General features: G+C 40.2%; 1 protein-coding gene across 11 annotated transcripts in view; it reads left to right on the forward strand.

The window, feature by feature from the left end:
• LOC307221483 (lethal(3)malignant brain tumor-like protein 4) overlaps positions 1-23,175 on the forward strand; it is a 59,839-nt gene that overhangs the window by 5,244 nt on the left and 31,420 nt on the right. For 4 of the 11 annotated variants that reach the window (XM_079985974.1, XM_079985978.1, XM_079985984.1 and 1 more), the window contains exons 2-6: positions 14,696-14,849; positions 18,449-18,554; positions 20,096-20,246; positions 20,663-20,717; positions 21,835-21,923. In XM_079985974.1, coding sequence (XP_079842100.1) covers positions 14,696-14,849; positions 18,449-18,554; positions 20,096-20,246; positions 20,663-20,717; positions 21,835-21,923 — 555 coding nt within the window. Of the gene's footprint in view, positions 1-9,956; positions 10,842-13,115; positions 13,138-14,695; positions 14,850-18,448; positions 18,555-20,095; positions 20,247-20,662; positions 20,718-21,834; positions 21,924-23,175 lie in introns of those variants that run through there. The other 7 variants (XM_079985979.1, XM_079985980.1, XM_079985981.1 and 4 more) reach the window with 6 other exon arrangements.

Raw genomic sequence — 23,175 nt, forward strand, 5'->3', positions numbered from 1 at the left:
ATTTTAATGGGATGTACATGAGAGCACATTGCATTCAGTTGTTATCATGGAGAGCACATTACATTCAGTTGTTATCATTAACAATAAGCATATTTCTCACTTAAATGTATTTTACCAGGTTACATTATTAAGGCTACTGTAGTAGCTGGTTATTTTACTCATTTCTCTTTGACGAGATAAAGATATTGTCATTACTGGTGGCTGGGAAGTTGGTTTTTGGTTCAGTAGACTCAGAAAGGGCTTCCAAGTAGCCTGAAGTAGCTCAACCTATCATAAACGACATGATTGTCAGTAGTTATATTGGGTCAGAAAGACCTTCAGACCTAGGGGTAGAGCAAAGAACTTTGTTCCCTTACTCAAAATAGTACAATTGAGCTTTGGATAAAGAGTTATAATGACCTTCCAAGCTTAGAATTATTTTAAGTGTACTGAATATAAGGTTATTTTAGCACATCAGTTAGATGAAATAATAAGAGAATGTGGTGTTCAACTACCGGTATATATTAACTCATGGTTTTAGTTTTTGGTGTAGCATAGCCCAATCCTATAACTGAGTTTTGTGCACCTAATCTCATTGATTTTAGTGGGCCATGACATGCCTAATTCTGCACTCTTACGTTCTTATTGTCCGGAAAGAAACATACTTTTGTGTTACTAACTTGCTTTCAAATTAAAATCTGTCTGTTTCTGAAGTATGTTAGTAAGTGAAAGTCATCCCTTAACCTTAATGTTTGATCACTTCTGATAAGGTAGACAATCAAGTTTGGTGCGCATCAAAGAATACTATTAAATTTCAGCATTTTAATTATGTGATATTAAAATGTCAAGGGCAGTGAAATATACCGTATTTTTCGCCCCATAGGAGGCACCGGCCCATAGGACGCACCTAGTTTTTTTGGGGGGGAAATAAAGGGGAAAAAAATTATTTCCCCCCCAGGTGCGCTGCGCTAAGCCCGAAGCTTAGGGCGTGCTGAGCTCAGCGCGCCCCAAGCTTCTGGGTGCTGGCAAGGTCTCTGCTAGCCGTGGGAGAGCCGCGCGGCTCTCCCAGGGCTAGCAGAGCGCTGCGCTAATCCCGAAGCTTGGGACGTGCGGAGCTCAGCGCGCCCCAAGCTTCTGGGTGCCGGCAAGGTCTCCGCTAGCCGTGGGAGAGCCGCGCAGCTCTCCCAGGGCTAGCGGAGCGCTGCGCTAATCCCAAAGCTTGGGGCGCGTGGAGCTCAGTGTGCCCCAAGCTTCTGGGTGCCGGCAAGGTCTCCGCTAGCCGTGGGAGAGCCGCGTGGCTCTCCCACGGCTAGCGGAGCGCTGCGCTAATCCCAAAGCTTGGGGCGTGCGGAGCTCAGCGCGCCCCAAGCTTCTGGGTGCCGGAAAGGTCTCCGCTAGCCGTTGGAGAGCCGCGCGGCTCTCCCAGGGCTAGCAGAGCGCTGCGCTAATCCCAAAGCTTGGGGCGCGTGGAGCTCAGTGCGCCCCAAGCTTCTGGGTGCCGGCAAGGTCTCCGCTAGCCGTGGGAGAGCTGCGCGGCTCTCCCAGGGCTAGCGGAGTGCTGCGCTAATCCCAAAGCTTGGGGCGCGCGGAGCTCAGCAAGCCCCAAGCTTCTGGGTGCTGGCAAGGTCTCCGCTAGCCTTGGGAGAGCTGGGTCTCCCACGGCTAGTGGATAGCTTCCTGAAGCCTGGAGAGCTAGAGGGGTCGGTGCGCACCGACCCCCCTCGCTCTCCAGGCTTCAGGGAAAGCCTGCATTCGCCCCATAGGACGCACACACATTTCCCCTTCATTTTTGGAGGGGAAAAAGTGTGTCTTATAGGGCGAAAAATACGGTACATAGTAATGCATATATTTCTACCAACTGAAGTCCTGTAATATTTCCAAAATAACAATTGCTATTAGGTTTTCAACTTAATCACACTGCCTCCTATCGCAAATTATGTTTATACACTGCTCACATTTTGTTCTTAAAATTCCCAAACTCTGTCCCACTTCTATCCAAACCATTAAAAGTTGGTTAACTTCTATCCTTAACTACTGATCAGCTGCCATGGAATCTTTTAGCTCCTTACACATATACTTTCTGTTTAACCTTTCTAGTCTTTACATCCTTATGCTACAGGATGATGGTTTTTATCTGGCTGAATTGTATCCCAATAATCTTTTAGCCATGATAAAAGTGTTAATGTCTAAATTGGAGATGGCAGGTTTGTTAGGGTATTTTCTATTGGCATTTGTAGTTTTCACTAAAATCAGGAAGTGTCCGTTCATTCAGGTGCCTTGCAAATATTACCTGGTTGTGACAGGTATATTTCAGGAATAAGCCAATACTTTTGTAATACTTTTTGTGGTAATAAAACAATTTTAAGGGAATTACTGTTGATTGAAACACTGATCATCATAACCAACTGGCCATTCTCTTAACTTACATTTTAACCTGCAATTGTCAAAGATGAAATGATTGTGACTAGAGTGAAATAATACTTGTGTGAAGCAGGTTAATGGTGGATTACTTGATTACTTCTTCCCGATACCACTGATTAAATTTCCATAATGCATATGACTAGGCTTCTCATTCACATCTGATTCCCACAACCATCTTTGTCATATTAATTGTGTGCCATCCAATGTACAGTTCTGTATGCTTTGACTGTAAGGGCTTGAAAAGTCCCATGTAGATCTGTATACAAAAAGCCAATGCTTACATCAGAAATAGGGAACCCTTTTCAGTCTGAGGGGTATATTCATTTGTATGAAAGCTTCTGGGGTCACATGCCAGTGGTGGGCACAGGTAGAAGCAAAAGTGGTCTGTCACTTTTACTTTTGTACCGTTTGGCTACATTCCAGCCATGTCAAAGTCAAAGTTTTACACCCATACAACACACATCTCTCCATTCTTCATTCATTATAACAGTTCAAACACATTACAGGCCAGATAAAAACATTTAAGAAGGTGCATAGCAGGACTGGAAGGGGTGGGTGGATTCATGGCCTAGGTAGAGTCTTGAGGGCCAGATAGGCCTGGAAGACTGCAATTGACCCCCAGGACTGAGGTTCCCCACCTCTGTTTTACAGGGTTGGTCAGATGCAGTTTGTGTCCAAACAACTACTTTTGCATGTGTTTATAACATGCAGTTTATATAACATGTTTATAACGTTTAGCATAAGTGTGAGTATGACTATCATAATGGAAAGGGTTGTGAGTCATTCTGTTAGCAAACTGAGTATTGTAGGTATTATCTCCTTTTTCAGCAGTGAAAATAAGGTTATGATGTGTTGCCTTTCTAGTGGCAAATTGAAAACATCAGCTGCACTATCAGTTCTTCTTTTATCTCTGCACTGTGCCCTGGTCACCAAGTATATTTTTCTTCACTGATATTCCCATTTTTAGGAAGTGGAGGTTGTAGGGGACAGAAAAAACGGGATGACTAGAATAGAACAGAAAAAGAATTTATGCAGGTGTTTATTGAAAAGAAAGGTATTTTCAGATCATAAGTTCAAACAGGCAGTCTGCTACTAGATAAACAATATAAACAACCCTACTGAGGCATTTGAGAAGAAAGCATGTTGTTTGCAAGCAAGGTAGCCATCAAAGGTTTCTACAAAGGAAATGTTTATTTCTGGCTTGAGGCAAACTCTTTATTCGGGATAGGGGCAGCTGACTTTAAAATGCCTGCTGTTTGCATTGGAGCAAAATGTTGATCCCTATCTTTGTGGAAGAGAAAGGTACAAAAGGAAAATAAAAGAAACAAGATTAATTGTGATAATCTGGAAATTCTGTAGAATGTAGTTCATACAGAGAGCATTTTATAGTTTTTAAAAAAAGGAGAATAGACCCATTAAATCTCATTAAATATATATTTTAGCTTTCAAGCAGCAGGCTGTTGTCTCTAAAGAAAGATTGTTCCTTCACAATATTCTGTTATAGATGTTGCAGGCTTCATTTCAATACGTATATTGTCCTTGACAAAAACTCCATGATAACTTTTTCTGTAAAACATGGAGAGGTCGTGACCTTGACTATATTCAGTGGCTACTATTGCATAAAAATGATACATTACCATAGTTAGAGATATGGCTTGTCAATGTGAAAAACGTATGTTACTATTATTATATTACATTGCAGTATCCCCTTATATGCCACCTTGGCTGTTAGCCCAGATCAGGGGTCAGCAAACTTTTTCAGCAGGGGGCCAGTCCACTGTCCCTCAGACATTGTGGGGGGCCGGACTATATTTTTTGGGGGGAAATGAACGAATTCCTATGCCCCACAAATAGCCCAGAGATGCATTTTAAATAAAAGCACACATTCTACTCATGTAAAAACACCAGGCAGGCCCCACAAATAACCCAGAGATGCATTTTAAATAAAAGGGCACATTCTACTCATGTAAAAACACGCTGATTCCTGGACCATCCGCGGGCCGGATTTAGAAGGCGATTGGGCTGGATCTGGCCCCTGGGCCTTAGTTTGCCTACCCATGGCCCAGATCATCAAAGCCTTCTGCCATAAGAATTCCCCCCCCCCCCATATTTTCCTATTATTAGTTAAGATACTACAAATAAAAGGGGGAAATCACTCCAGCATTCCTTTGCATGTTTCTTCAAAAGTTCCTCTTCAGCACCACTTTTGACAGTACAGGAAGTTCCTAAATTGACGGTGATGCCACTAAGTCTCTTTTTATCAATGTATGTAGCATGAGCTGGCAACATTGTACAGTACTGATCCTAGGAAAACTTTGCCCACTGAGCTGGCATAGAGCTACCGCAAGAGAGTTGATAGGAAGACTTCATGTTTGATCTGCTTCTAACAATTTGTGCATGTAATGTTAAGATAATGTAAAAGGAGAGCTTCCTGTGGGAAATGGCTGACTCCCATACGACTGGACCCCAGCCGTGCCGGTAATTCAGGGCTGATATGGGGGTAATTAGCCGTGGCAGACTCCCCAGATTGGGGGAGGACTGTTTCGTAGACCCGCAGATTGTCCGAGAATGCCGACTTGCATCAAGGTGCAAGTGGCAGGACACTGGGTTGCAGAGCACGGTACAGCCGGCACTCTCCGATGCCATTCTCATAGCCGGGAATATCTGTTTGACAGATTATGCATTTAGATATATCCTTAGATACTGTCAGCACATGGAGAAATATAATATTGGCCATTAGATGGGCTTGTGGTTTGACTAAGTATGCCAACTGTTTTGTAAGTTTGGATTATGTTGTATAATGAGCAGTTAGTAATACAGTTAGTAATACAGGTGGCAACAATTTTGCTCGCGTCCAGTTGATGCTCAATCCCTGATGCGTGGGTCCTTTTGTAAGAGAGCATAATGGGGGCATAATGGGAGTGTGTGAAGTGGGGATGGAGCACAATGGGGCAGGGTGGACTTATGTGTGCTTTGCTAACGTGTGCGATGGCCAGGAACAGAACCCCTGCATGAAACTGTCACCACAGGTGTTTTCCTGTTGTTTTGTTGAATATAAGATACACTATGCCCATCAAGGGCAGTCAGAAACAGACTTCTGCATGTGAATTGCCATTTCAGATCAGAATTGATGTACATGAGGAGTTCACATATCATATGGTACACCACTGAACAGATGGCCAACTGTTAACTTACAGGAAAGACCTTCAAAGTGTTGACAACTTGTACAGTACTGTATTTTAATGTGAGAGATGCTTATGCTTCCCCTACCCATAGAACTAGGTACCGTATTTTTTGCACCATAACACTCACTTTTTTCCTCCTAGAAAGTAAGGGGAAATGTCTGTGCGTGTTATGGAGGGAATGCCTATGGGTGGCGGGGGGATCTGCTGCAGTCGTGAGCAGAGGATCCATGGTTTCCCTTCCTTCCCTCCTCCGTGGCTCGCTTTGAAACAGCAAAGCGGGAGAAGAGCCGCTGAGTGGGTGGGAGAGAGGGACAGAGAGCTTGCTTCTTTAAAGGAGCAAAGCGGGAGAGGAGAGGAGCCGCTTACACGAGTGTAAGCGGCTCCTGTCCGGTTGGCTCCTTTAAAGCAAGCAGGGTCTCTGTCCCTCTGTCCTCCCCACTCAGCTCGCTACATAGCAGCAAAGTTTTTCAGCTCGCTAAGCTGGGGATGAGCGGGAAGGAGGGAGAAAAGCAGAGCCTGATTGCTTTAAAGGAGCAAAGTGGCCACAGCATGAACCACAAAAATCATACATCCACTGTTTCGTTTAGATTTTTTTTTCTTGTTTTCCTCCTCTAAAAACTATGTGCGTGTTATGGTCGGGTGCGTGTTATAGAGTGAAAAATACGGTATATTGTATAAATGTTGTTTTATAATAGCACAATATAATGGTATTGCCGTTGTAAATCAAAGGCTAGTGTTTCATTCATTTATTTAAAAGATTTAAATCTGTGGCTAGGTCAGTCTTCCCTAGGTAAGGCCATGGTTGCAAAACCAGCCCAAGCAACCTCCATCACTTGCATCTCCCTAGACGGTGCTGGGTCCAGGAGCATTCCCTGACCCTGACTGTGTACCTGACCATTGAGAAAAAAAGGACAGCATCTAGGGAAGTTAGATAATACAATTTCTCCAAATGCAGCCCATAGGTTAAGGTGATGTGGACACAGAAGTGAATATCAAGGCTGAGACACAAGGCAAAGGACAAGAATGAGGCAGAGTGAGGAACAGTGTATGAGCTGTACCTTGTGAGTGACTTTTTTTGAGAGGCAAGGGACTAGAAAGCATTTAACAGCTGTAACAGTATTTATTTATGCAGTGTTTATTTATGAGCTATAAACTGTTAAATTAGGTAACAGTTAAAAGCAGAATTTGAGTGTTCTAAAATTTTGTAGTTTTCTAAGTTTAAAAGCAACAGCAATTACTCAGGTGCTGGAATCTTTGCAAATAACTTGTGAGGAAGGGTTTGCTTGGTGGTGGCATTGACTGTTCATATGACTTTGGTCTATAATTAACAAGTCTAAAGTGTTTATTTTACTTTTCTAATAATGTACAAATCTCTTAGATGAATTCACATCTCAAGTTAGTGTGAAATTAAAAAACCCTACAGACTATAACATGTTTTCATGTACATTAAAGAAAACATTTAGGTTTGCACTATTGAAGTGGATTAAAGCACTCTGGCACAACAAGCTGGACTAGAAAATACAGAATGACAATCAGTTGACAGGAAGCAGTATAACCTACACACAAACCAAAGCTCAATAAGCAGCAGGCATCATATAATCTCTTTGCTAGCTTAGTGCAAACAAACTAGGATGAAAGTGTAATCAACAGATAGTCTGGAAGTGACCCTAAAGACTGCCTCAGGATGAAGTGTGATGCCTTCAGATGCCATTGCTGGAGGTGGTACTTGCTAGAAGCCTTAGACTTATTAAGGAGTTTTTTGCTGTGACTGTTTTAACTGTTTGTCCACAAAGGAGTTAATCAGAGAGTTCACTATAGCAGCTTGAATCATAAATGATTCTTCAAGGCAACCGACTTACTGCCTCTCAAAAGGTTTCCTTTATTAAATCAAATGGCATGAAGTTCTGCCAATGGATTGTTTTGTCTTGTATTGTTTTTTTAAAAGAACCATACAAATGAAATGGCAGTGTGATTTCCCCAGAGCAATTTGTTTTCACTGGTTATGGGTTGAACTGAATTGACTGTCAATATTTTCCTGCCTAGATTAGTCTAGCATAGTTTTGAGGAGGAAAATGGTTAAAAATTCTCTGCAAAGATATATTTTTTTGTAACCTTCATTGTTAAATGTTAGAAGTATTACATAATTTAATATATTTTTTGTGGAACAGCTATGTAATTATTAAAGTAATCCAGCAAAAGTTCCCATTATGTTATAGAATTGGAGTCCTTTATTCTGCAGCATGAAACAGCTGTTAGGGGGAAGTGAATAAAAATATAGCTGGAACTCCTGTTGGCTCCCCACATGACAATTATCCGTGAGCTATAAAATTGAAGTTTGTGCAAATATGCGCAAGTTCTTGCTTTGTTTATTCAAAAATATGAAATAGAGACCAGTATATCCATAATTCCCATACTCTTCCCATCCTTATTTATAGTTGGAGGCATATCTGAAAAGAATCTAAGAGTAGTGTTCACTGTTACGCAAAGTAGACTTACTGAAGTTTATCTATTTTTATTAAAGTTTTTCTTGGTTTACAAAAGTACATGCCTCTTTTCTCAAGTTGTACAGTCTTTTCTACAGATCAGTTACATTTGTTATGGGACATTAGTGTTTTCTAAATAGCTTCTCTTTCTGTTCGCTTGTTACGTTTCCTTGGTAGTGAAAGAGGTTGGGGGCCCAGGGTATGGTTAGTTGGCTGCAATGGGGTTTGTTTGCCTTTGTGAGGGGGGATGGGCTTGTTGGGTCAAGTAAGCCAGAGTGATTCGTGTGCTGTTGGTGGGTTCTTGTTTGGTTTTGTACGTGAAAAAGGGGAGCCATACTGGGGTGAAGGCATCCTCTTCTATTTGTCCCTGTGCCAGTTTCAGTTTATTGGTTAGCTTTGCTAGTAAGGCTGTTTCCCACTGGTCCTTGTTCACCCCTGACAGGTCTCTCCAGTGTCTGACTGTGAGGCTTCTGGCTACTGAGCGTAGGTGGGTTATAAGCTCTCTATAATGTGAGTGTTCACTGTGATATTGGAAGATGTTCAGTAGGGGGGTCATTCCATGCCAAATCACCTGGTGCCATGCACTCTGACGACTCAGATTTTCTTCAAAAAATTTTAATGTGTAGAGATACCTATGAGATAACCTTTTTTATGTTTAAAAGATTTTTTGGTCCAAAATCGGAGAAATTTTAATTTTTAAAATTTTTTCATGTGATTTAGGCTAATGCAACTTCTGTGTCGGTTTAGAAAAAAACTCCTGTTTTGCTTATTTTTAAACCAATTGGGCTTATTTGGGTATCAAAATAAAGCTAATTTTGGTCTGTTTCAAACTAAGGTATAAAATGATATTAAGTGCCACAGAAAAGGGTCACCAACCATTCAAAGTGAATTTTAGTCATTTCGTACCTTGGTAGGTGTGATAAGCCATAGCACGAAAACCACAACTAACACATGTATCATACTTTTTTTGTAGAATGGGCTAATCATGAACTTGTTATGTTTTAAAAACAAGAAGGGTGTTTGTCTGTGGTCATAAAATATTTTTAAAAAGTAAGTTTTATTAATTATTTAATAAAAACAAAATACGTCTCAGAACTCTTGTTCATTTTATTGTGTGAAAAACACTTCTACAATGATATGGTCAAAGCTGTTTTGTTTCCCACACATGTAATATGGTCAGTGATGCTGTTTTGGCCACTATGTGCAATATGACCTTTCTGAATCAGCAAGAAAAAAATGTATTTTATTATTTTACTTTCCAATTACAGGGTAGTTTGACTATGGGAATTCAAGCACTGATAACCTAGACTATTATAATCCACTTGGTGTAAGGGGCTACCCATGAGATTAGTTTAGAAGCTGCAGATGATACAGAATTCTGAGGCCCAGCTGTTTCAAGGCATTTGCTACCAACTATATTCAAATCTTACTAATAGTATATAAAGCCCTAAGTAACTTGGGGCTGTTGTTGTTTAGTCGTGTCCGACTCTTCGTGACCCCATGGACCAGAGCACACCAGGCACTCCTGTCTTCCACTGCCTCCTTAAGTACACTTGGAACCAGTGTACTTAAAATATTTCCTTATACTTCTGCCCAATCTACAATCATTTGATGGTGCCTGGCTGTCCTCAACAAATTATGCATTTAGCATGGGATCACCAGCATTATAGAACACTCTACCTAACAATGAAGTCAGCATTGTCGGTAATGAACTTTGAGTGTCAGCTTAAGTCTTGGTTATTTCAGCAAGCCTTCTTATGAAAAAGATATATGGCTTTCATTTCATGATTTATAGTCAGATGAACCATTTTTGTAAACCCATTTCTTTAATGCATTCTGCTTGATTTTGTTATTTTGTTTTGGTTTTAATTGATATTCTCTACACCACATGCATATGTTTTTTATATGTGTTTGTGGTATAGAAATGACTTGACAACAACAGTAATAGTAGTATAGGTATAAGGATCTGCTTATACCAAGTCAGACCAACTGTTCAACTATCCCAGCACTGTCACCCTGACAACAATTCCTTATCTAGATAACAGGCAGTGATTTTTTCAGGCCTGCTACTTGAGAGCCTTTTAACTAGAGATTTGGGAGGGACCATAGTACAGTGGCAGAGCACAAGGTCCCTGGTGCAATCCACAAGTCTCCATTTAGAAAGATGAAATAGCAGGTGATGTGATAGACTTCTGCCTAGAACTCTGCAGCTAGTCAAAGCAGACAGTGCTAGGCTCAATGAACAAATAGTCTGACTAGTATAAGGCAGCTTCCTGGGTTCTGATACTTCCTCTGAGATGTCACAGGCCTTCTCTCAGCAAAGCCTATGATTTTTCTTTAAGTCATGGCTATTTCCTAAAAAATTAAGTATAGAGACCTCTTCTCTCACAATAAGGTAAGAACTGTACAAATACGCAGGTAGGCAGCACACAGTTAAGTCACAAAACACTGTTTCTTTTACACCAATTGCTTCAGTGTGAAGATGCACCTTATTGAAGGATGACATTTTTTCATGTTTCAAAGCCTCCCCCCCCCCTAAAATTGTTCTTAAAATGTACACAACTGGCCTGTTGATTCTGTGCCTTTTTGTTTTGTTTTCAAGCCTAGTTTTGTTTCTTAATTTTTTTTTTAAAAAAATCAAAGACTAAGCTGAAAGATGGAACAGAATATATCGGAGAAAAAACCAGCCATCGCCCAGACTGCAGACTTCGATGTAATGGGTGCCTTAGACTGGAAAGACGGCATTGCCACCTTGCCGGGTAGCAACATACAAGTAAGGAAAAAAAATAAGAGATAGGGTAAGCAAAGGCCCTAACTTAGTAAGAGTTACCAAATGTTCTTTTGTCAGGGTAGAGAAAAGACGTGCTGTGAAATGTATTGCCCTCTGGCATTAATTGGAGCTCTGGTGGCAAAAGCAAACTTGAGATGCCACCACCAAACTAAGTTAAATTTTGCTAAGATTTCTGCTTGCCTGCTGATTTAGCTATTTGTTTTTCCTGCTATGCAGTGAATCTGGAGTTTCTGGAAATAAAATGTCAGTGAAGAAGTATAACTCACTGTTTATGCACCAAAACAGAGAACTAATTTAATATATTTTCAGCCACATAAGTACACTTACTAAAGATAATCACCCTGTTTTAACTAATTTGTGAGACAGAGGAAAGCTCTCTTCTTAGCCATGACTCCTTGGGTTCCAGTACTGCAGAATAATAACTGTAGTAGAACAAAACTGCAGCAGGGGGGAAAGAACTGTGCTACCTTGTCTGGACCTGGTGACATCTAAGCCTCTTCCAAGATGTTTTCTTACACACCTGTGTGTTATAAGAAAACTTGGAACCCAAGGCTGGTTGCTGGCAGCCAAAAGGACAACAGAGAATTGCATGGTGACAATAGGAAGGAGAGCAAAAGAAACTGTGGCTGGTTGTGCTGATCAGAGAGGCTGGTCTGAAGACTGGTTTGGCTTGTGGGCCACCTGTTGAGGAACAGGGCCTTAGCTCCAGCTTTTGGGAGGAGAGAATAGCTCAACTTTGCAGTTAATCTGCATCTAATTTGAGAGTTTTAGGCAAATATGGTTTGTTGGAATGCCTCTTTTATATAGACTTTTTCATTACAGATTTATCCCCATCCCACCTGCTAACTGATCTCCATAATGTTATTTATTTATTTTTTAATTAAATGTGTTAGCTGTCTTTTTAAAAATCTCAAAGTGCTATAAACTATTGAAGGATTTAATATGATAAATAGCTTTAAGGATGAAGACCCTGTGAAGTAATAACTGTGTTGCATCATGCTCAGAGGGCATTTTCCTTACCCCTGATCTTTTATTCTCTTTTCCTCTCTTGGGTTCTAGTGTGGGCACATAGCCCATGGGGTGTGATTTTAAGGATGATTTGAATTCTCTCTTTTCAGAAATTGAGAATGGGCAACATTGCAATCAGAAAAATTGTCAGTCATTGTTGGTATGATTTTTAAAGATACAAGTTACATGCCTCCCCAAGAGTAATGTTCTAATAAAATAACCACTACTTCATCATCAATATGAAAGTCTGCCCAGTATGACATATCTAGGCCTTGGCGATATATCAATATATCTCCCAGGACCGGTATGAGGAGCTTCACTTAGTGGTATATCTCTGGTGGCACCGCCATCGCTCCTGAGTCTCTCTGCTACCAGTGTCCACTAGAGTTCCTGCCTCCAGTGGCACTGCTAGCAGAGGGACTCAGGAGTGGTGGCAGTTTTACCAGCGATATATCGCTGAGTGAAACTGCCATCACACTCTGCCCTCATACAATGCAAAGGGAGAAACTTTCCCTCCCTCTCCATCTTTAAACTGCTCGACTGAGGGCTGTCTCAGCTGGGGAGAGGGAACCTGTCCCCTGTCTAGCTGAGTTGCGCAAGCAAACTGCATTGTCCCAGCCCATGAGCGCCTGGGTGAATCCACCTCAGTTCCTGAGATGATAGTGGGAGCAGTTTCACCAGGTGCCTCATGGGCAGAGGCCAATGCAGCTTGTTTTTCCAACATTGCAGTATATCACCAAACCACAATGTTTGGCTAGTGATACACCACAATGTTGAAAAGCTGATATCACCCAGCCGTAGTCATATCATCTTGCCTTTAATGACACATAACAACTGTAGTGAGGTTCACATTGTAACCACCTACGTTTGTGTCTATAAACACTTAGATCATTCTTTTGTTGCGCTTCCATTTAAAAAGTAACAACATAGTTGTGACAATCTATAATTATTGATCAGCATGTTGGCTGGTTTGCATTTTTTCTCAGTCAAGTAAAAACAATGCTGTATTCTCGGATTTGTAAGAATGGCTCAATTTGATTACAAAACAAATGATAAAATATTTTATTTATAAAATGCTTAAGAATGCTTAACAAATCTTCACTTGTTTTTTAAGGGTCTTGCATTATAGTCCTTTTTATGTGTTTTAAAATACTGTTCTGCCCTCTGTAATGGGTGAATCTCTAAATACATGGAGATGCAAGTGTACTGTGAGCAACATCTAGTCAAAAAGAAGCCCTTCTGACATCAGTGATTTCAGTTGGATAGTTAGGTACATGCTTAAATATTTCACACTGAATTCATTGGGATTTAGGGTGATATCCAGCTAAGTCATAAGGGTGCGGGTGGTGCTGTGGGTTAAACCACAGAGCCCAGGGCTTGCTGATCTGAAGGTCGGCGGTTTGATGGGGTGAGCTCCCGTTGCTTGGTCCCTATTCCTGCCAACCTAGCAATTCGAAAGTACATCAGAGTGCAAGTAGATAAATAGGTACTGCTCCAGTGGGAAGGTAAACGGCGTTTACGTGCGCTGCTCTGGTTCGCCAGAAGCAGCTTAGTCATGCTGACCACATGACCCGGAAGCTGTACGCCGGCTCCCTCAGCCAATAAAGCGAGATGAGTGCCACAACCCCAGAGTCGTCCGCGACTGGACCTAATGTTCAGGGGTCCCTTTACCTTTACCAGCGAAGTCATACTTTGAGTAAGGTAAAGGGACCCCTGAACATTAGGTCCAGTCGCGGACGACTCTGGGGTTGTGGCACTCATCTCGCTTTATTGGCTGAGGGAGCCGGTGTACAGCTTCCGGGTCATGTGGCCAGCATGACTAAGCTGCTTCTGGCGAACCAGAGCAGCACACAAAAATGCTGTTTACCTTTCCGCCAGACCGGTACCTATTTATCTACTTGCACTTTTGACGTGCAGGGATCGAGCAACGGGAGCTCACCCCGTCGCGGGGATTCGAACCACCGACCTTCTGATCAGCAAGTCCTAGGCTCTGTGGTTTAACCCACAGCGCCACCCGCGTCCCATACTTTGAGTAGACCCATTGAAATTGCTTAAGTCCATTGATTTTATTGGGTCTACTCTACTAGCGGATATCAGTCTTGGTGTTTACCACTAACTGGATTGAACCCTGTCTGTTGAGTAGTTTGGTGAATTGTGGCAGATACTGGTTAAGTGCTTATGGGGACTGAATAAACATAAACTGGATGATACAGCAGAAATGTTTACTAGTACCCATGTACCTTGCTTTTTTTGAAATTCAAATAATGTACACATCACTTCCTGAACTATTCAGAGACATTCTCCTTCTAGGTTATAATTGCATGAACCATTTAGGGGGTTGGTGCTCTAGCACTATAGGTGTATGCCAGTACCAGCTTGATGTGCTGAGACATCCCTCCATCCCTCCAAAGCAGCAGATACTGGCAACCATGGTTTTCACTTTTTAGATTTTGACTCTAAGCAGATAACATTATTAAGGAGTGCTTACTCTCCCTCAAACAGCACTATAGTTTTGTAGATCTTAGACTGTGTATGTAATCATTCCTCATTATATTTTTATATGTTTCATAGGTCTGAATCATGTTTACCGATGATGTCTTTCTGTATGTACATTGAAAGAAATGAGTACTCATTTAATCTGTGTCTGTGCTGTACTAACGATGCCCTAGAGATTATTGTCAATGCAGTATTTAATGCATTTTCTTTGCTATTAGTTCCTTTTTACTCCAGTCTACCTTGTTTCCTTGTTGACTCTCATATACTGTTTCCTTTCCTTCAAAAGTCTCTTTTGTTACATGTTTACTCCATTCACTTTTTCTTCCCTGCAGTTTCGTTTAACTGAGTTTGGGACACTGGAAATAATTACAGAAGTTGAAGCAAAGGCTACAAAAGCTCTCTCTGCATCATCAATCAATACCAGTTCAGCCCTTAACTTGTCTACTTCTTCTGTGCCCAATACCATAACTGCTTGTGGTACTGAAGGTGAGCCTTAGACTCATAGACTATATAATGGAACAAGAGCATGAAGCCAACATAAAAAAATTAAAATGCTTCAGTTACGTGTAGCAAGAATGGGTCTTTGTAGTAGCTTGCAATCTGGTGAAACATTTGAACTGCTTGTAATTTTTATTCATTTACCATTATTTACAGTCACTGTTTATATTTGTCCTTAGGAACAGAAACAGTAAAACAAGAGCGCGACTTTGAACTTTGAAACATTGTGGTTTCAACCATCAGGACTCCTGTTCTACCACACTGGGGGGGGGGGGACTGGAGTGCACAATTTTCCAAATTATGTCTTTTGTCCAATATTTTGCACCCAGAGCAATCTTGTGGGCAAGACATTGTTTCTGGAACAGGTTTGCTGGGATAGAATATTTTATGTACCGTATTTTTCCTTCTATAACACGCACATTTTTTCTCCTAAAAAGGAAGGGGAAATGTCTGTGCGTGTTATTGAGCGAATGTGTGGTCCCTGGAGCCAATTGGTGCGAGGGGAGGCAAAAAAAAGCAGGCAAAAATAAAATCGCGCGTCTCCTAGAAGGGAAACTTGAAAAGAGGAAGCGGCTGCTTTCCGGCATTCTGCCTCAGGGTCTTACTGTCCACCCACCTCTGTTTCCTTGCTGTGTTTGCTCAAACAGAACAAAGAGCAGGGAAAGCCCCTCCCCTCCAGGCAAGCAGAGGGGAAAGCTGAAAACATGCAGGAGGGAGAGAGAGAGAGAGCGCGCGAGCTGGCTGGCTTGGGTGGGTAGGTGAGGGAAAACTTTTGCCTTCCTTTCCTCCCTACCCCTCTCCTGTATTCTTAGCCAGCTGCTTCTCTGCACACCCCTCTCCTGCTCCTTGTCCCTTCTGTGTTTTTCCTTCCCTCCCCACTTAAATAGGGGTTAAAAAGCATGGATCCACATGGATCCTCAGGATCTTTGCATTGGGTCAGCCCAAATTCACCATCAGATCACATAGCATGTCCATGGCTACAGCCTGCCCCCCAAAAATCACGCACCCACTGTTGCCTGGGGCTGCAATGGTGCAAAAATGTGGTTAAAAAGCATGGATCCACATGGATCCTAAGGATCTTTGCATTGGGTCAGCCCAAATTCACCATCAGATCACATAGCATGTCCATGGCTACAGCCTGCCCCCCAAAAATCATGCACCCACTGTTGCCTGGGGCTGCAATGGTGCAAAAACGTGGTTACAAAACATGGATCTACATGGATCCTCGGGATCTTTGCATTGGGTCACCCCAAATTCACCATCAGATCACATAACATGTCCATGGCTACAGCCTGCCCCCCAAAAACCACGCACCCACTGTTGCCTGGGGCTGCAATGGTGCAAAAACGTGGTTACAAAACATGGATCCACATGGATCCTCAGGATCTTTGCATTGGGTCAGCCCAAATTCACCATCAGAGCACATAGCATGTCCATGGCTACAGCCTGCCCCCCAAAAATCACACACCCACTGTTGCCTGGGGCTGCAATGGTGCAAAAATGTGGTTACAAAACATGGATCCACATGGATCCTCAGGATCTTTGCATTGGGTCAGCCCAAATTCACCATCAGAGCACATAGCATGTCCATGGCTACAGCCTGCCCCCAAAAAATCACGCACCCACTGTTGCCTGGGGCTGCAATGGTGCAAAAACGTGGTTACAAAGCATGGATCCACAGGGATTCTCAGGATTTTTGCATTGGGTCACCCCAAATTCACCATCAGATCACATGTCTGTGGCCACAGCATGAAGCACAAAAATGATACATCCACTGTTTCATTCAGAATGTTTTTTCCCTTGTTTTCCTCCTCTAAAAACGATGTGCGTGTTATGGTCAGGTGCGTGTTATAGAGCGAAAAATACGGTAATTATGGAATGCATTAACATCAACTCATGTTAGCAATCTTGAATTTTCACTGGAAAAGGGGAGAACATTAGCTAGCAACTTTCTGTTGTTTCTGGTGGTCAGATGCAATTTCTTATTACTAATTCTTGTTACTTTTACATTTGTAAGACATTGCTAGGACTATTTACTGCTATTAAATTCACACAAGAGGGATAAGTGCACTGTTTGAAAACCATTTAAGCTTATATAAATTTATGCACTGGGGCAGATTCACCTTCCTGACACTGATATTGCTGCTACATGACACTGATGTCAGGAAGGTGACATTGCTGGACTTCTCTGGCCATTCCTGATACTTAGATTGGCACCATCTAAGTTAACCTGGTTGTATTGTCTCTATGCAGATTATTGAATATACTGCCAAGTTTTGTGATTTTAAACAAGGATTTATGAACAAAAATGAACTCATGCTGTATGATTACTAACTGTAATGCTACACATTTCCTCCTAAGCAAACTTTGTACAGTTGGGTACAATTTTCTGTTTTGTCCACATGCTATTGGTGAAGATTTTTGATCCAGAACAGAAGAATGAATCCAAGTAAAGTACACATGAAAATATGCTTAGATATAGGCATAATTTATTTATTTTTATCAATAATTTTTTGTTATTTTCTTTAAACATACACATAATTTCTTTATAAAGTCATAGTTGCTTGCATATATTTACTATGTCTACACAAGTTTATTAAAATTTCAAAACAGATACACCTTTATCTGACATCCATGTAGAGAGTTACCGTATTTTTCCATCTATAAGACCTGCCCATGTATAAGACTCTTTTTTGGGACTCCAAATTGAGGAAATGGGGGGAATTGCCCCCATGTATAAGACAACCCAATTTTTAAGCTTAATTTTTCAGGAAAATAACCTAGTCATACACGGAAAAATACGGTAATTTATATTGTATTCATCATATAGTTAGACCAATCTCATTCTTTTTTGTTTAAGTAAGTAGACTATTATAAGACCAACATCATTATCAATTGATAAAATAAAAAATATAAAATTGTTCCCAAAGCCAAAACCAGTAACAACAGGGTGCATATAAACAATGTATATATTAAAATGTCATTTCAATACGCATAGTTAATGACATTTTTAGCTGTTAATTTTTGTTTCTCTTTAGTTACAGCAAATCTGGCTTAAATGTAACCTATTTCTTTCAGACAGAAAATACATTATTTTAATTACATCACCATATCTTTAAATCACTTTCTTTTATTGAATGTAGCCTTAAGGTATATGTTTAATGAGGTGCCTATAACTCATACTTTTTTGCCACAATACATTTTATTAGCCTATGGTGTTAAGACTCTTCTTGCTGTTTTTGCTGCAGCTAACATAGCTTCCCCCTCTGGAATTTGTCAATATAGATGAAGTTTTGAATTTGTCATTTCATGGGGTAGGTGCCTAGAGGCTTTATACATTTGACAAAATTCAAAACACTATTCTTCTCATCTCTAAAGTTCACCCACAGTTAAAATACCTACAGAATCTTCATTTATTTGTTGCTTTGGCTTAAATGACTTCACAGACTCTTTAAATACCTGCTCCGTGGTGTTCATTTTCCTTTCAGGAATGTAAAAAGCATTGAAAGAGCTCCATGAAAGGTGTTAGAAGTCCCAAATAATTTTATTTTGAATTAATCAGTGCCTATCATCCTTTTTTTTTGCAGTGTCCAAGGACAATATTCCCAGATCTGAACTCCAAACCTGTGAAAATAACAGACACCCTGGGAAAATGGACTGTTTTGAGAATTCCCGTCAGGAACCTAGAGACAGGTAATGTCTTTGGTCTCCTCTTTTGTTTCATGGGACACAAGTGGAATCTGGATTAATCTATATTTATCTCTGTATTAAAAGAGCAAGTATCAATTTCAGTATTTTTTTAAAAGATGTTGGAAAACAGGATGGCTGGCTGCTGATGCAGTAACTAAATAGTAAGGCTGCAATCCTACACACTGAGCTGGGAGTCAATACCATTGAACTGAGTGAGGTTTACTTCTGAGTGTAGGATTGCAGGGTAAATCACTTTATGAAAGAATGAGATAGCATTCAAGGTGGAGACTGGCCCCATGTATTGATGAGGCACTGACCAAGACAGATTAAGGGAGGTAGTGGTTTTCTCTTTATCAGTTAACATTATTCAAAAGAGAAAGAAATGCAGTTGTTGTTTTCTTTAAACAGTATTCTTTGATTAAATTTAAAATGTCTAATTATCTTTCAAAACATTTATTTCAGCATGACTGAAAGTTAATTCTCAATTTTTTATTCTGAAAGCTGGAAAAAACGTATTCAGAAAGATGGAAAAAACGTATTGAACCTCTGATCGTTTAACTGCCCTCTGCATCCCCATCTAATTTAAAAACACTGTAACTATATATAAAGAATACTCCAGTTTGTCTGAAATTCATTTTATTCACATATTTGTGATTGCTTTAAATAGATGAGTTATAATACTCAAAAATTTCGTTAATTTGAGTAATTTCTAACTTCAGATAAATTATGTTTTGCCACCTCAGTTGTTTCCCACCATAACTTTCATACACCAGTTTGCATTTTTAGTAATGCTAAACATTGAAGTAGCATATAAAAATTGTTAGGATGGTAGCAAACCTGTCACTCAAATGGGGAAGTTATATTCCTATTTACCTCACAAGACTTCCTCTGCCACAGCAGAAAAATGAATACATATCCAGTTTCCTTATAAAAGACAAAATGAAATGAAAACTCATCAAGCAAGCTGTGATAGGAAAACCGTTGGTGGTATGTCTGAAGCGTAAGAAGGCCACATTGCAGTATAAAAGTGTACAAGAGCTTTTCTTAAAGGAAATTAGCTCTGACGCTTTCATTGGCTCATATTGAATGAAAATGTAAGCATTGTTTCAACTTTGCAGTGCTTGTTTTCCTTGATGTGAAATATTCAGTGCTAATATGAATGAAGTTCAACATCAAGAAAACCTGCATGGTTGTGCAGTTGACCTGTGCTTCAAGAGAGGTCACTATTGTACATGATTTTGGTTTCCTGAAATTTGCTTAATTGCTAATTAAGATGCCAGTTAGTACTAGCTATTAAAGCTTAAGTCCCGAACATACTTCCTAGGGAGTAAGCCTCATTGGTCTTAGTGAGACATGTCTGAGTAAACATGCAGCAGGTCGGTTTTCATTGAAGAAGCTGGTCTTTGAAGTATCCTTGCCCCAGACCATTTATACTGTATTGCCTTTTAAATCTGCCAGTCCAGATGCTTCACTGTTAACGGGAAGGGTAACTTTTTGTAACTTCACAGGGATACTTTGCACTTATTTTAGGTTTTGTCTCCTAGTAGAGTCTCTAAGGACACCCCAGTTGACTTCGGGAAACAGACAAGTAGCAGCCAGATGTATGAAACAGACAGACCTTCCAAGCGCCTACGAAAAAAGAGGAAGTTGCTTTTGGATTCTGAAGATGAGGAAGAAAATGCAGATGATGATGAGGTATTACAGGTTTAGTTGGAATCATAACCAAGAGGCTACACTTGAGTCGGGCAGTGATATATGTAAATCTTGAAAACTTTTTTGAATTAGAAGCTAATGTTAACATTTTACATTCAGAAAATATCACTCTGGAAAGTTTATAAATATATATATATATATATATATATATATATATATATATATATATATTCTCTCTCTGTGTGTGTGTGTGTGTATCGTGGCGGGGATACACTATATGGCAGGTTATGCTTTCTTGTTTGTTTTTTTCATTTCTACCTTTCTACCAAGGTACGCAAGGTGAGTTACAATTTAAAATACTAAACCTTTTTATTTTTATAAAAGATTGAAAATGTCAATCATATATATGAAAATCTTGGTGTATTTTCTTATCATTTAAAAAATATGTCTATTTCTAGGAAAAGAATAAATTGAATTTGAAAAACCGCAAGAATGCTAAACCAGTAAAGCAAGGTAAGCGGAAGGCTTAATGCTGAAAATCTGCTGTATAGTGGATAATTTTGCAGCCCAGAAGGCTGGAGCTGTAGAACCCATAATATATCTAGAATAGTAGAATTAAGGGTTGCGAGTAACAGTATACCAACTTGCTCAGGTGGCCGCAAAGCATCTGGATCATTCATTCTGGCATCATCAAACTAGAGTCCCTCCTATGAACAGCAAGCTGAATATGATAAATCCTGTTAAAATAAACACTGGAAGATAAAATTGAAATGAAACTGATAATGATTGATGGGCTCTTAAGGATGATCTTAAATTAAATTACATCCTCAAATATTGTTCATCTTTTGCATTAATTTGTTGAAAGCCTTTACTAAAGTCAGAGCTGGAGACATTTACAGCACACTTAATTAAGTGGAACTTGGTAAATATGTATAAGATTGCAGCCTGTTCATATTCCTCATGATCTGTTGGCTGGCCATTTAATTTCTTTTAGATTTGCTTTATTGCTGCTAATGGTTGCTCATCTTATATATATTTTGAAGGACTATGGGAATTTGTTGTTTTGTACTGGTCAGTAAGGGTCTGTTTGACCAGTGCACCATTTACAGCTATCTAGAAACAAGAAAACCATATTTAAATAGCATTAAAAGTCAGCCTCAGATATTTACAACACAGAAAATATTTTGAAATTTATGAGCAGACATTACAAAAAACACACCAATTCTGAGTATCCCCCCCCCATTTCATTTAGAATTATTATATATGGTTAATTTTGCTGTGTTTTTGTATAAATAACTGTAAATGCGTAAATAATTAATTGTATGTGGTATGTTTGTAATTTTTAAAAAAGCAACACCAGAAACCAGATCCTTCCTGCAATTAGTTTTATTCATTTTTTAAATAGCAGATAGTTTTGCTTATTTTAGTTCCCTAATATATATTCTAGTAAGGGGAAGTTGATAGCATTTGAATTGTTGGACTGTTCTTGAAAGCTGCTTTCCATCTATTGTAGAAGAAACGACTTACCTTTGGATACCCAATGTGGCAAATAGAAGCACATGTGTGTGGATCTCTGCTTCAGTGCTTTGCTCTGCAGAAATAATTTCCCTCTCATTCTGTCTTTGCTCAGTTACTCCTGGAAAGAAGCATGTGTGGAACTGGCTGTCATACTTAGAAGAAGAAAAAATGGCACCTGCTCCACTGAAACTCTTCAAAGAGGTTGACAGCTCTTGGATAATTTATTTATTTTGTTCATTTGTCTATTTAATGACTTTGTGCATTTGGTTAACAGAATGGGGGGGGGGGCTGGTGTTGTATTGGCATGTGCTGTGGTTCGTACAGGAGAAATAGAGTTTTCACCTTGTCAAACCAGCCTAGAGTTCTTGCACACAAAAGAGTTCTCCTACAGGGAGGAACCAGACAGGGTTGACTTACTTTATTTTGTGCTGTTGCAACACAGGCCAAAGAGCTAGATTTACTGGTGGTGTTGTGTTGGCTAGGTGGCTGGCTGGCTGGGTAGTTACATCTTATCTAAAGGGTGGTTCCTGATGCTTTTCCGATAATATCCTAAAAGTTAACAAAGCTGCCTTTTGGGTCAATATGCAAGTTTGCTTGTTAAAAGGGAAAATGTGTAATCAAGCCCCACTTCTGTTTTGGTCTTAGGAAAAATGCAGAAAAACTCCCTTGCTCCTTTCATTGTTTCCTCTTTGTAGCCAGGAATTGTTTGCCCATTTGGATAGGGAAGAGCTGTCACTACAGAGTGACCAGAGCTGTTGCAACAAGGTGCTGCTCCCCAAAACAGCTTGCTAATGAGATAGGTAGCCCCGGGCTTTCTCATTGTGAGGAAGTAGTAGACAAGAAAAGGGGAGAGCAAGTGCTGCAAGACAAAGGCCAACTGCCATGGATGCTTTTCCTGAGATTCCTGCATTGCTAGGGGTTGGACTAGATGACCCTTAGGTCCCTTCCAACTCTATGATTCTAAGAAATCTTCAATTACTGCCTGTACTGGATGCCAGAGAAATGAACTAATATGGGCAGAGGAGGGTTTTATTTGTACTTGTTCCACTGTTGAAATGGGAATATGTCAATTACTCACTAGAGAAAGTTTAATAGTTGTGGTTTTTTTTTAAGTTTGCACCCAACCCTTGTTTTAATTTGTGCCTTAAGTATGTGAAAATGCTCAGCGCTAGGATCATATCTTAGCCAATGACTGTGTGAAGCTAGCTTTAGCTTTGCTAATTAGCATAGTGCTTATATTAATTGGATCCTTGACTTTTAGCATGTTGTAGATTATCTGATTAAAAAATAATCATTACAAGTGAGGGTACAAGTAGCAACCAATTGGCATGTCTAAAAATATGCAAGAAGCCGACCTCTATAGAATGTGAATATAGCACGCATCCTGTCTGATACTGAATTCCCTCAATTTCCATTGAAATGAAAAAATAGCACCTTGTAACGCTGGGGAAAT

Source organism: Podarcis cretensis (genome assembly GCF_951804945.1).
Source record: "Podarcis cretensis genome assembly, chromosome: 8".
Taxonomy (NCBI): Eukaryota; Metazoa; Chordata; class Lepidosauria; order Squamata; family Lacertidae; genus Podarcis; species Podarcis cretensis.